This window comes from Pygocentrus nattereri, chromosome 14 (genome assembly GCF_015220715.1).
Source record: "Pygocentrus nattereri isolate fPygNat1 chromosome 14, fPygNat1.pri, whole genome shotgun sequence".
Lineage (NCBI taxonomy): Eukaryota > Metazoa > Chordata > Actinopteri > Characiformes > Serrasalmidae > Pygocentrus > Pygocentrus nattereri.
The window spans coordinates 38,545,762-38,558,500 of NC_051224.1; the positions used below are offsets into that span (position 1 = coordinate 38,545,762).

Consider the following 12,739-nt stretch of genomic DNA (forward strand, 5'->3'; position numbering starts at 1 on the left):
CTCTGTTGTTTTGGTTTCTGTTGTCATCTAAATTCAACTCAAACTAGTCTGAGCGAGTTTTATACAGGCAGACAGACAGGCAGACAGACAGGCAGACAGACATACAGTATACAGCCACACACTGCTAACGGGCTGTCATTGAAAGTCTGTAACACTGTTTCCATTTTTGAGTGTTATGGCCTGAAATTAGCTGAAGAATGACTTGTTTAGGACTCAAAGATTAGGACTGTTGACATGAGACTCACCTGTACTTACTTGGCATTTGAATCACGACTCGAATATCTTGACTTAGGACTTGACTCGGGATTTGAGCGTCAAGACTTGAGACTTAGGCCCAACCCCATTTCTTCATTTTACCCCTACCCCTTTCTTTCGAGTGTACAAAGCTGTAGTCAGATACTCACCAGCTTCTCATTTGAATTTTCCACCTTAAATAGTGCGGCAGGTTACATTCTGGCACTTCAGGCGTCAGAACTGCTGGACTATTTACTATTTTGTCTATTATCCTAGACAAAACAAAGGGAAAAGGGCGAGGGGTGAACTGGGCCTTACGTGTTACTACCACTTAGTGACTTGTTCCCACCTCTGGCTATAATTCATAAGCCTATAGGCCATATTACTGATATATCAGGCATTACCTGTTTGTTCTCCCTCCGACACGTTCAGTTACACAAAGGAACAACAGCATCGTTTGCCACAGATCTTTTAATTCAGCTGCACTTACAAAACTTTTTGAATGATAGCTTTACAACAAATCTGACATGCATTTAGCTCATGATGTTAAAGGCCACGATTAAAAGCTCTGGTGAAATTAAAAACACCTCTCTTTTCATTCTTTGACCAGCACTGAGAGATGCTTGTCGTTTTACTGCAGTCATGTTCCCTCTAGTGGTTCAGGCTGGTATTACCACAGCATCAGTTACCAAAGGCCACAATAAGAGCTTGTGAGTAATTGCATAGGATAAGAACACAGTTAAGGCAGCAGATGCACTGATGAGAACACGGAACATTGCAGGAACATCGATGATGGGTCTACTTGATCTCGATGGCTCTGATTCTGACCTCGCCCTCAAACATCAAGTATCTGTACTTCTCAGCACCCGGGCGGTTGGGGAAATGGATCTCAGACCCATCTGGCAAAAGGATGGTGAATTCCTCCTTGGTGAATGTGATCTTTATCTAAAGGAGAAGAGGAAAGACAGCAATTTAATTCTTCACGCTATCCATCAATTCAGAGGGCACTCAATCAATGTGATGAGTATCTTTAGCTTCTCTGATGTTTTGTGGTCCTACCTGGAACTCCTCGCCTTGATTAAAGGGAAAGCTCCCCTCTCTGAGCTCCTGACACCATCTGCCCCCCTGGTAGGAGTTACAGACCACTGTGCGCTGGTCACCGTGGGCATTGAAGCGAGGGTTCACGTGCAGGGCCAGTTCGTCCGAGCCGTTCCCAATGTTAAGAGCAAAACTGCAAACAGGCCCAAACATTTCATCAAACAAGCAGGGAAAACTCAGCACCACACACTTAACTGACTCGCGACTCGACCACACCGTTAACTGACTCGCAGCTTGACTCTGACTCACCTTTAACTGGCTCGCAACTTGACTCGTACTCACCCTTAACTGACTCACAGCTCTACTTGCACGCACTCTTAAATGGCTCGTGACTCGAACCAGACTCGCCCTTAACTGACTTAAGACTCCACTTGGACTCATGCTTAACTGACTCACAACTATTCTTGGACTCACCCTTAACTAGCTCATGACTCGACTCATACTCACTTTTATCTGGCTTGCAACTTAACTTGCAGTCACCTTTAACTCAACTCGGACTCACCGTTAACTGACTCGCAACTTGACTCGGACATGATTAACTGACTTGCAACTCATACTCACCCTTAACTGATTCACAACTCCACTTGCACACACTCTTAAATGACTCATGACTCCACTTATGGGTACTCTTAAACGACTTGTGACTCGACCTAGACTCACCCTTAACTGACTTGAGACCCCACTTGGACTCATGCTTAACTGACTCACGATTGCACTTGGACTCACTCTTACCTGACTGATGACTATACTTGGACTCACCCTTAACTAAATCGCAACTTGACTCCGACACCTTTAATTTACTCATGACTCATCTCTGACTCCCCTTTAACAGACTTGCAACTCGACTCTGACTCACCTTTAACTGACTCGTGACTTGATTGACTCGTTCTCGCTCTTAACTGATTCACAACTCCACTTTGATTCACCCTTAACTGACTCATGATTCAACCTGGACTCGCAGTCACCCTTAACTGACTCAACTCGAATCAGATTTACCCTTAACTGCCTTGCGACTCTGCTCTGTAGTTTGTATAGCACTTACACTGGAGCTGTTAAAACTACCTGAAGTTTTAGTGAGTTAAAGCTCACGTTACACTTCTAAGAAGGGCTGTCTGGACACTTTTGGGCAGATAACGTATATGATACTCACTTGTTGGAATCGGCGGTGGGGACTCCTGTGATGGTCAGGGTCTGGCCCACCTTAAAGGACATGTTCTCCACGACCACGGCCTGTTACGGAAACACACAGAAACATCAAGACTCCATCCAAAAATAAATAAATGCATAAAAAAATTTGCATCCTAAATGCAGTCGATCAGCCAAGGCATGGCTAAAGTAGTAAAGAAGGCTTGTGTAGACTAAGCTTCATGCGAATATGCAAGTTTCCTTAAATCAACCACTTGCCTCAAATCAAGTTGAGTAGTGAAGTAACCTCAAACAGGCTGGGTTATGTAGTTACTTTGGCTTTTTAGTTACAGCTTTGACTCTTTGTAGATGATCATTCTAAATGCATTTACTCATTTGAGATAATCAGATATGTATCGGATCAGCAGATATACGTGACTCAGAGACACTCGTTTCTTTACAGTGGTGGTGATGGGAACCAGGGGTCGCCATGACTACAACACATAATACACATGAGCTTTTACAAGGACTGTTGGTGGTAAAAGTTGGTGGTCATAAACCTGAAACAATAAGCTTTTAGAGGTGGACGTTTGGTCCCCATCACCACCGTGAACAATTCAGACTTGGTAAGTTTCTCTAAACACTTCAGGGTTCTTCAGGGGTTCCTTTGTAAAGAAAATGTCTCTCTCTATATATATATATATATATATATATATATATATATATATATATATATATATATATATATATATATATATATATATATATATATATATATATATATATATATATATATATATATATATATATATATATATATATATATATATATATATATATATATATATAGAACCATGAACACTCAAAGAACCCTTTGCATGATTGGAGAGTTCTTTGCATCGTGAAAGGGTTCTTCAGATTGATGTCTATAGTTCACTATAGCACCTTTTTGAAAATGGTTCTATCCAACACCAAGAAGGGTTATACCATTTTCACAAGCGTGACATCATAATAGAAGAACCCTTTTTGGTGCTATATAGAACCCTTTTCAATGACCCTTTTCTATACAGTACCAGCTTCAGCACATTGTCCATCAATGTTAGGTCCCCCTTCATAATGCAAAGAACACTTTAATCATGCAAACCTTGGCTGACTCGCGACTCGGACTCACCCCTGACTGACTCACGACTCGAATTGGACTCAGCCTCGACTGACTTGCGACTTGACCTCGACTCGTATTCACTCCTGACTGTCTCACGACTCGACTCGGACTCACCTTTGATTGACTTGCAACTCAACTAAGAGTCACTTTTAACTGATTCGCAACTTTATTTGGACTCAACCTTAACTGACTTGTGACCGGCCTCAGACTCACCCTTAACTCACTTACAACTTGACTCTCCATAACCTTTAACAGACTCGTGACTCGACTTGTTCTCACCCTTAACTGACTCATACCGACTCGCAGTCACCGTTAACTCATGACTCGACTTGCACTTGCTGGGCTTCTAATGCTACTTCCCATTTATGTCACTTTGTCACTGTGTCACTGCAGCCCTTAATGCGTTTATCACAGAAGACAATAACAAGAACCATATGATTTATTGTGCGTACGCTGTCAGAAACCACATAAACGAGTTCATTTGAAATTACTGTTCAACTCTACACAATTTGAGGCAAGTGGGAGGATTTAGGCACCAGTGCTAATTGGTGTGCATAAGCTTCCATTACTTTTAACAACATTAGCCTCCCAGATACCAGCTCAAAACTAAAATACTTCAGAAACCAGTGTGTCTGACAGCCTACATTTGGAGTAAAAGAGGGAAAATGATGGAAACGATTGCTTGAAGTCTGCAGCAACACTGGAACGTTTAGAACCTGGACCAGGGTTACAGGATTCTAAGGAACCAAAAGTTTCCTAAGAGTGGGCTGCTCTGGTTACACCATACCAGCGGCCTGTAAATACATGAACATCTGTTTCCACTTGAGTTTCACTTTTTCCCTTTATACTGATGAAATGGGCATCGAATCAGCGCGGGCACTGAATCATACATCTAAACAGTGAGGGGCCGATGTGTATAATTTTCCTCTAGCGTTTCTGAAGTGGGGTCTAAAACTGCAGCGGAGATGATGAGGGAGTAGTACACGCGGTATAAGCCTTCTATTAGAGGTGAGGTCAGATTTTCCTCATTGCTGTAGAAGTGAATGCAGCAGGAACAGAGCCAGGCCCGGGCCTCCACACTGCACATGTGGCACCATCCATCCATCCATCTGCTGGAACACCTCCGCACTGTGGAACACAAATCTGCTTTCTAGCAGACGTGCTAGCCTGTCTGTTTCACTGCTATGTGGCCAGGACTATGGCTGGACAATATGGTGGGAAAAAACTGTTTGACACTATTTATCTGGGCAGAGAATGCATGTAGAATATTAGAATAAACGCAAATAAACATACATACAGCATAGATTTGTTATATATTTTCAACTGTAAATTCAAAAACGAAAAAATGGGAAACTAGAACTTTTGGTTCTGGTTCTAGGTCATTTTAGGCCTGCTTAAGAGACTTTAGTACCATCATACGAATCACAATTAACAATCCAATTGTCTTTCCGGTCATTTGGCCACTCTGAAGGAGTCAAATTGGCTGATGGTTTCGCTGGTGATCAGCTATGCTGGTCTATGCCGTTTTCTGAGCAGGGTAGTAATAATCTTAGTAATCCATCTAATAATCTTACCTGCTTAAGATAATTATACAGGAAAAGCAAAATCACTTCATATAGAGACAAGCCTCACGTTTCAATCAATCTGAAAACATTTTGGTACCTGCTTAAGTTTACTACACTGGAAAAACAAGACTGTCCATTCAAACTGAGGGACAAGCCTAAACCAGTCGATCTTTCATCCTCTCCCGGCTGTCTTTGCGGGATTTCCTCTGGGCTCAGAATTCTGGCCCCGCCTTCCTGCCGGCTCTCGCAGCCGTCATCAGGGTCCGGGGTACGGTCGCATGCCACAATGTAGTCACATGCAGTGTAACTGGTGATATTCAACTCAGAAAATCACTTAATGAAAAAAGGGGTAATCTCAAGGTTTCACAAAGCAAAGCTGGAACCTCTGTTGCTCGGCCGACAAAGCACAATTGTAGAAAGCCAGAAAACTAGAACTTTCGGTATTTTGTGTACACTTATTGCCACTGTGAAACCAACAACGAGTGTTTTGCTGTCAAGCTCGATCAGAAACTATTGCAGTGCATCCAACAATAAAGGCAGCATGGAGCTTCTTTTAAACAGTGGTAGGAAACACTGTAGCTCACAAAAAGCTAATCCCACGTGCTGATCCATTTTACTGACCAACATGTACATGCATGCCCATCAACTACAAATATCGGACTGTCCAGCCCTGGTCATGCCTATGTGAAATTAGCAGACACAGGCATGCAGTGTAGCTACAACCGCATGCAGGCCTTGATATCTCAGTCCAAGTAGGCTTAAGAGGAGAGCAGATTTTAATAGCTGCTTTAATGCTGGCAGAGCAGCGAGTCTAAATCTGGCAGGCTGGCAGTGTATGTGGGGGAGGGAGATATGAGAAATTGTGCCCAGACTGACCAGGCAAGATAGGAGTGAAAGAAAAGAGAGGAAGAGAAAGAAAAGTGAGTGTGTAAAAGAGGAAGAGAGAGGGGGATGGAAGGGCCTTGCGAATTCTTTCCACATTAGCCCCTCTGCTCTAGTGTAAACTAGACGTCCTGACTGTGGAACACATTTTATAGCAGCTGCAGGAACGAGCTCTCGTATGGGCGTGACATGTCTCACTCTCTCACCCCACGAGAGAGAAGGCAGCTGAAGGCAGCTGGACATACAGTTAATACTGTATGAGGTACTGTAGTCTATAAAATGCACAATAGGATGTTGTATAGCTAACATACATATGCGTATATAAGCACATATCATATAGGGTTAGGCATATATTTCAACATATATGCAAGTATCCAATATTCTACATAGATTTCAGTTTGACAATTTAAAAATACCTACTGTCCTTCATATTGTGTGTAAATTTCATGATGAATGGACCAAAATAAATGGCCCACAATTACTTGGAAAAAAGTCTGGTTCCATTGACTTACATTGAAAGTAAAGCAGGTTTTTTCCTTCTCCTGTAAAGTTAAGGTTTTGATATACATGCATGTATGCATGTATGCATGTATGCATGATACACACACCAAAAGATTTTTTTAAGCAAATATAAATTGACATGCCAAAAATGTTTATAACATGAAACTAGCATATATGAGGAATGTATTCCATCTATATATGAATGTTTTATATCATGTAGTGTTAAATATGTGTTACATGCATGTTTGTATAGACTGATATACGGATGAAATATATGCCCCATATTTAGCAGCAGCCAATTTCATACAAGTTGGCATATTTATCACACATATGACAAAATCTGGGTTGGATTTAAAGGAAGGTCCTATATGCTAATATATGTAGCCAAAAGCTATCGCTGCCTTCCCACCCATACGGAAACCTGTTATATGGCCAGATATACACAGATATCATAATATATTTCAAAATTAATGTACATTTATCTTGTGTACATACAGGTCAGTTCCAAATATTAGACATACAGGGTCGTGGACCACACACATACATCTGCTGCATGGTTGAACAGATCCCAGTACGTTGTCACCGTGTTATCTGTTTGCTTTTAAATATGAAATTATTTAAATGCACCGGGGATCAATGTTTGCCTTCATGTCGAGTTTTAATGATTTTTGTAGCATAGCTTACAGTGTGCATGCTTTCAGAGTTTAGTTATGCAGCTATTTTCTCATTTTCACTTCGTTAGGATGTATGTGGAAGAAATAAATATCCACCAAAACCTTCTATTATACAGCATGACGTACGTTTGAGGCATATATAAGCCTAACTTACATGACTAATGTTTTCCATTATATATATTTTAATATTACACATTTGTTTACATGTGGTTGAAATATATGTGTGCCATGTTTGAAATGGCCAATTTCAAATAAGTTTGCATTTATGCCACATATGTGTCCATATGTGAGTATTATAAGAAATAATGGATTAGGGAAACACACATGCAAAAATACATCATATAAAATCCATATACTGCCATGCATCAGATTTCTGCATTTCTGCATCACTTATCACTGTTTTGTGGCAAAGCTGCCTGGCAAAGTGAAATGCATTATATATTCTCATAAATATAAGCAAATCTGACATATTTCACAGTCCTGTTCAAACATAAAATGAACGTTTCAATTCATTTTTGGCCAAATACCCAATAAATTTTCAGTATTTGAATGATGGCACCTCGGTTAACCGAATAGTCAAGCCCCTTCTACACAGCCTTATAGGTGTAATGCAGACGTAGGGAAGCAAATTCCAGGCACCAAATATGCCTTTAAACAACTACACTTGGAAAAATTGTGGCAATTTGAACCATTTAACTCAATTAATGCAGACTAACGGACACGCACGTGTGATAAACAGCAGCTTTATAGAAAAATCACATCACAAGTGTGAAAAAAAACACTTCTTTACAAGTAATTGCACATATTTTTACATGTTTTTATCACGTGACATTCATGTGACTTTAATAAGGGTAGATTCTAATGTCTTCCCTTTTCCTGTGACTCACTTACTGTCCCACAAAAAAAATCAGCCAATTATTTTTATTAAAATATACATTAAACTGTCATTGGCAGTTTAAATGATCTGACGTCATGTCCTATCTGCTGAACTCTAGATGAGCTTGGCCACTAAGTGGAGCGAGACACCTCCTTTAGCATTACGAATGAGCCTGGCATCCGCCTCCGGCCTACGCCGGGCCTGCTGGACCTCACTTCAGCTGTGATGTGATTAGCAGTGCCCAACTCTGTTTACTACACAACCACCAAACAGCAGCTCCAACACAAAAGCAGGCTCTGTTCGGCCTCCTGGTTCATTACATTAGGCTATCGGTAAATGCACGAGTTCAGATCAGCGCAGCCTGTTTTTACACTGAGGTCGAGCAGCTGATGCCTGAAGGAGAAAAATCCCCTTTTATATCCTCTGTTTTATTTAAGCTCTGTGTAACCAGGGCAGCCACGCCAGGACTTAAAATAGGTTTTAACTGATTTAAACCTGGTCAAGACAGCAGCATACAAAAATATGACAGAATGTTAAAAAAAAATACACCAAATTAGATTAAGTGACCCTTATTAGTCCCACAATGGGGAGATTTCACATCCACATTTAACCCATCCGTGAAGTGAAACACCACATACACACTAGTGAGCGCACACACACTAGGGGGCAGTGAGCACACTTGCCCGGAGCGGTGGGCGGCCCAATCCGCAGCGCCCGGGGAGCAGTTGGGGGTTAGGCGTCTTGCTCAAGGACACCTCAGTCATGTGCTGTCGGCTCTGGGGATCGAACCGGCAACCTTCCGGTCACGAGCCTGGTTCCCTAACCTCCAGCCCACGACTGCCCTCATAATTATCATAAATAATGATATAAAGAAAGTAGTCAATTGAAAAATGAAATACTAAGGAGGTCAATTAATAAGAGCAAATGTAATAATACAATCAAGTGATGGTCAACTTGCTTCTGCAAGTCACTGTGCAAAACAAAACGGCTTTAACTGCCTCTGCTTCTTCTTAAAATGCAAATTCCACTCATTTTTCAAACCTGCTGCATAAATACATTGTTAACACGCCACCTCAGTTATTCAGAGTGATTTGACATGAAATGCCCAATCCTAGAAAAACTGACCAACTCAGAAATTGTCTGAACTGTTCAGAATATTGCTGATGGGAACCCAGCGTCCGAAAAGCAATGCCTCTAAAAGCTCCCCCACAGATTGTATTTGCACAAAATGGTTATGAATAAGCTGCCTGATGCCTGAGATCCTGTTTTATGATACTAAAATTACTTTTAGCCTAAAATGTATTTTTTAAAGTCCTTTAATAGGAGAGAGGTACATGCAGAGTGTACCAAGACAAAGTAGTACCGCTACTTTACCATCATCAACATTCATATAAAACTCAGAAGACTCGTGTAGCTTCACTGGTGGTTTTGGATAGGAAATAAAATGTCAATAAAATGTATCTGTGTTGTTGCCATGGCCACCCCTGGTTCCTATCAACACCACTGTAAAGAAAGTCATTACATTTTTCCCCCCCATCTAATCATTTCACTTCAAAACACTCTAAATGACTTTGTTAACATTTGAACGCTGCAGAAACTTTGGAATTTCCCATTTATGGGCTTAAATATTGGAAATCAATGGATTCCCATTGGATCTAGAACCCAGAAGTGCATCATTTAAGGCACTAAGGCACCACGCCCTTTTTTCAAAATGGGACTTCCACTACTAAAATCAAGACTAAACTCCAGGAATCAAGTCACAAATCTAGGCAAAGAACAACCAAGTCCTCAGATCTTGAATGAGTGACCGTCTGTTGAACAATCTTCAGCTTTTTAAAAGACGAAATTCAGAGTTCAACTCAATCAAGGCTAAAATCCAAGGCTTTCAAAAGAAGCTGTGATGCAGTGAATTTGCTAAATCGCTTCTTCCAAGACTATCTTTATAATACTGGTCCTGAGTGCTGGGGTTCTCCAGATGTTAGTGATCTACTGCTCTGAAACACCATTTTAACCTCATGAAGTGAGCTGAGGGGTTGAGTCGAGTTTGTTGGAGCAGGGAAAGCACCACAAATGTGCAGATTCCATGACCATTTTTGGGAAAAATGGAACTGCAGCATCTCTAGTTGCTTTTAAGAGCTGCAAAGCATCGAAATGAACTGGGTTTTCATTGCGGACTCAAACACTTCTAACTCAAGTGCATCACTGAATGTGATATCATCACTGAGGTGCCGCTCCCTTCTTTCTGAATGGAAACAGACGACCGATAGCGTCGCACAGCGTTATCCAGTTCTGATCTTGCTGTAGAGTCAATGCACTGCTGCTTTCCCTGCACTGATAAGCCCATTTAAAACTCATGGAGACCTAACAATGATGAACCTAGACTAATCACAAAATCACACTCTTAAAAAAGATGGTTCTTCTAGGGTTCTTTAGTAAAGACAATGCTTATATGGTTCTTTGCATGGTGAATTGGTTCTTCAGGATGGAGAATGTGTTGTATATGAAAAAAGGCTCTATGTAGCACCAAAAAGGGCTCCACTGTTGTTACAAGCTTGACATTATAGCGATAGCAGAACCCATTTTGGTGCCAAAGAACCTTATACAACACATTCTCCATCAATCTGAAGAACCATTTCACCATGCAAATGGTTCTTTGATTATTCATGGCTCTATATAGAGCCACTGTCTTTACCAAGAGACCCTTGAAGAACCATCTTTAGGCTAAAAACAACCACGTTCTCACACTTTTAAAAGCCTTGCAAGCACATATCAGTGAAATAGCCCTGACTTCTTCTAGAACGTTTCAGTCAATGGCTTGAGCTCTGAATCAGCTTTTTTTGGAGCTGGGCAGGCACTGAAATGTGCACTGCAGTAGAACTTGCTGCTTTAAAAGCTCTTCTTATGGGAAAATGAAACCAAACAGGCGATTAACCACTACAATATGGACCCAAATGCCACCAGGACTGCAGAATGGATCATTTAAACAGGACAGTGAGAGGCAAAATCTAATACTCACACTCATGGTTTCTTCTCTGTTAGCTCAGTGCTGAGATGTGAACTGCCTGAGTAGGAGAACCTCACATGCTGTCGGATGCCTTTTAACTGTGCCCGGAGAAGGGGGGGCCATGGCCAGCGCCCTCCAGCCAATGAGATTGTTCCTACACAGACCAATAGGAGATCGTAGGCGGTTCTGGACAGATGAGCTCAATGGAGATCACTGGATATCAATCACCTTCAACTGCAATGTTTATTTCAGTGTTTATTTGAGGTGTAAATGTTTCTGTAGCTGCACTAATATGATGGAAAAAGTTACAGCTGTAATTTACAATCCGAATAATGAACAATGTTTACGGTTATGAAGCCCGTTCTGACCCCTGGTGACCGTTTGAATAGTGTTTCTCCCCAATATCTTGTCATCTCAGCTTCTTAAAGGCTAGTTCACATTTCCTTTGGTCATCTACGTGCATCTTCTTGCTGGCCGTGCTCTTTTCCAAGCATAGTTGTCTTTTCCATTGAATTTTCACTCACCCATCCAAATTATTGAGTTCAGGTGTTCCAGTCACTTCCATGGCCACAGGTGTATAAAGCCGAGCCCCTAGGCCTGCAGACTGCTTCTACAGACATTAGTGAAAGAATGGGTCGCTCTCAGGAGCTCAGAGAATTCCAGCGTGGTACCGTGATCGGACGCCACCTGTGCAGCAAGTCCAGTCGTGAAATTTCCTCACTACTAAATATTCCACAGTCCACTGTCAGTGGGATTATAACAAAGTGGAAGCGATTGGGAACGACAGCAACTCAGCCACGAAGTGGTCGGCCACGTAAAATGACAGAGCGGTCAGCGGATGCTGAGGGGCATAGTGCGCAGAGGTCACCAAACTTCATGTGGCCTTCAGATCAGCTCAAGAACAGCATAGAGAGCTTCATGGAATGGGTTTCCATGGCCGAGCAGCTGCATCCAAGCCTTACATCACCAAGCGCAGTGCATGCAGTGTTTATCTGATGGGGGCTGTTTTGGTGTCTACCAGGTCTTCCAGGTGGTTGTTAGGAGCCACATTTTCTCTGCAGCTTTTTGTTTTCATTTTCACTCATTTTCCTTTGACTTTCCCCTTCTTACTGCACCGCTGTGATAGCCCCCCAGCACTGACTTCAGCCTGCTCTGCCCATCTCTGGTAACGCATGGTGTTCATCCATAGCAGAAGTAAGAGACAGATTCACAAGTCATGATGCACAGTTAGCGCTTGTTCATCAGCAACATTACTAACAGTGATGGCACACTTCTTAGCAAAGTGTCAGAACAGTTAGCATATTTTTGGATTTAGGACAGCAAGGAGTGGCGGCTCTAATTGGCCCAGCCGGACAGATTGATGGTCATGGTATCCTGGCAGTGTGGTTTGTTTACTGATCCCTGTTAGGTTGCGCTGGACGTGGTCTGCAAATATTTAGTGGTTAAACCAAAGTCTTGTGTTACACTGACGAGGCTTAATAGCTGAAATGGTTTTCCTTCTACAGCACTGTGCGATATTCCACTGTGGGGAGACGCTTGCCCAATGCGTGCGTCTCAGACGCCGTCACAAGACCGTCATAGGAGAGTAAAGGCCAGAATTCCAGGTTAACTCTAATT

The 12,739-nt window shown here is 41.9% G+C and overlaps 1 protein-coding gene across 1 annotated transcript; it reads right to left on the bottom strand.

Annotated features, from left to right (window-relative positions):
* Positions 1 to 687: 687 nt before the first annotated feature.
* On the bottom strand, positions 688 to 11,221 carry LOC108436652 (beta-galactoside-binding lectin-like). Its single transcript, XM_017713268.2, has 4 exons — positions 11,135 to 11,221; positions 2,483 to 2,562; positions 1,294 to 1,465; positions 688 to 1,179 (listed from the first exon to the last, which is right to left on the bottom strand). The coding sequence occupies exons 1-4, from the start codon at positions 11,138 to 11,140 to the stop codon at positions 1,033 to 1,035; spliced, it is 405 nt and encodes a 134-aa protein (XP_017568757.1). The 5' UTR covers positions 11,141 to 11,221; the 3' UTR covers positions 688 to 1,032.
* Between the last annotated feature and the right edge of the window lie 1,518 nt (positions 11,222 to 12,739).

What these genes read in the sequence shown, in the direction of transcription:
- LOC108436652 (XM_017713268.2), bottom strand. An exon ending in CCCACCGCCGATTCCAACAA is followed by an intron (nt 1,466 to 2,482) that starts GTGAGTATCATA and finishes GCCTGTTTGCAG; the next exon opens with TTTTGCTCTTAACATTGGGA. An exon ending in ATCAAGGCGAGGAGTTCCAG is followed by an intron (nt 1,180 to 1,293) that starts GTAGGACCACAA and finishes CTTCTCCTTTAG; the next exon opens with ATAAAGATCACATTCACCAA.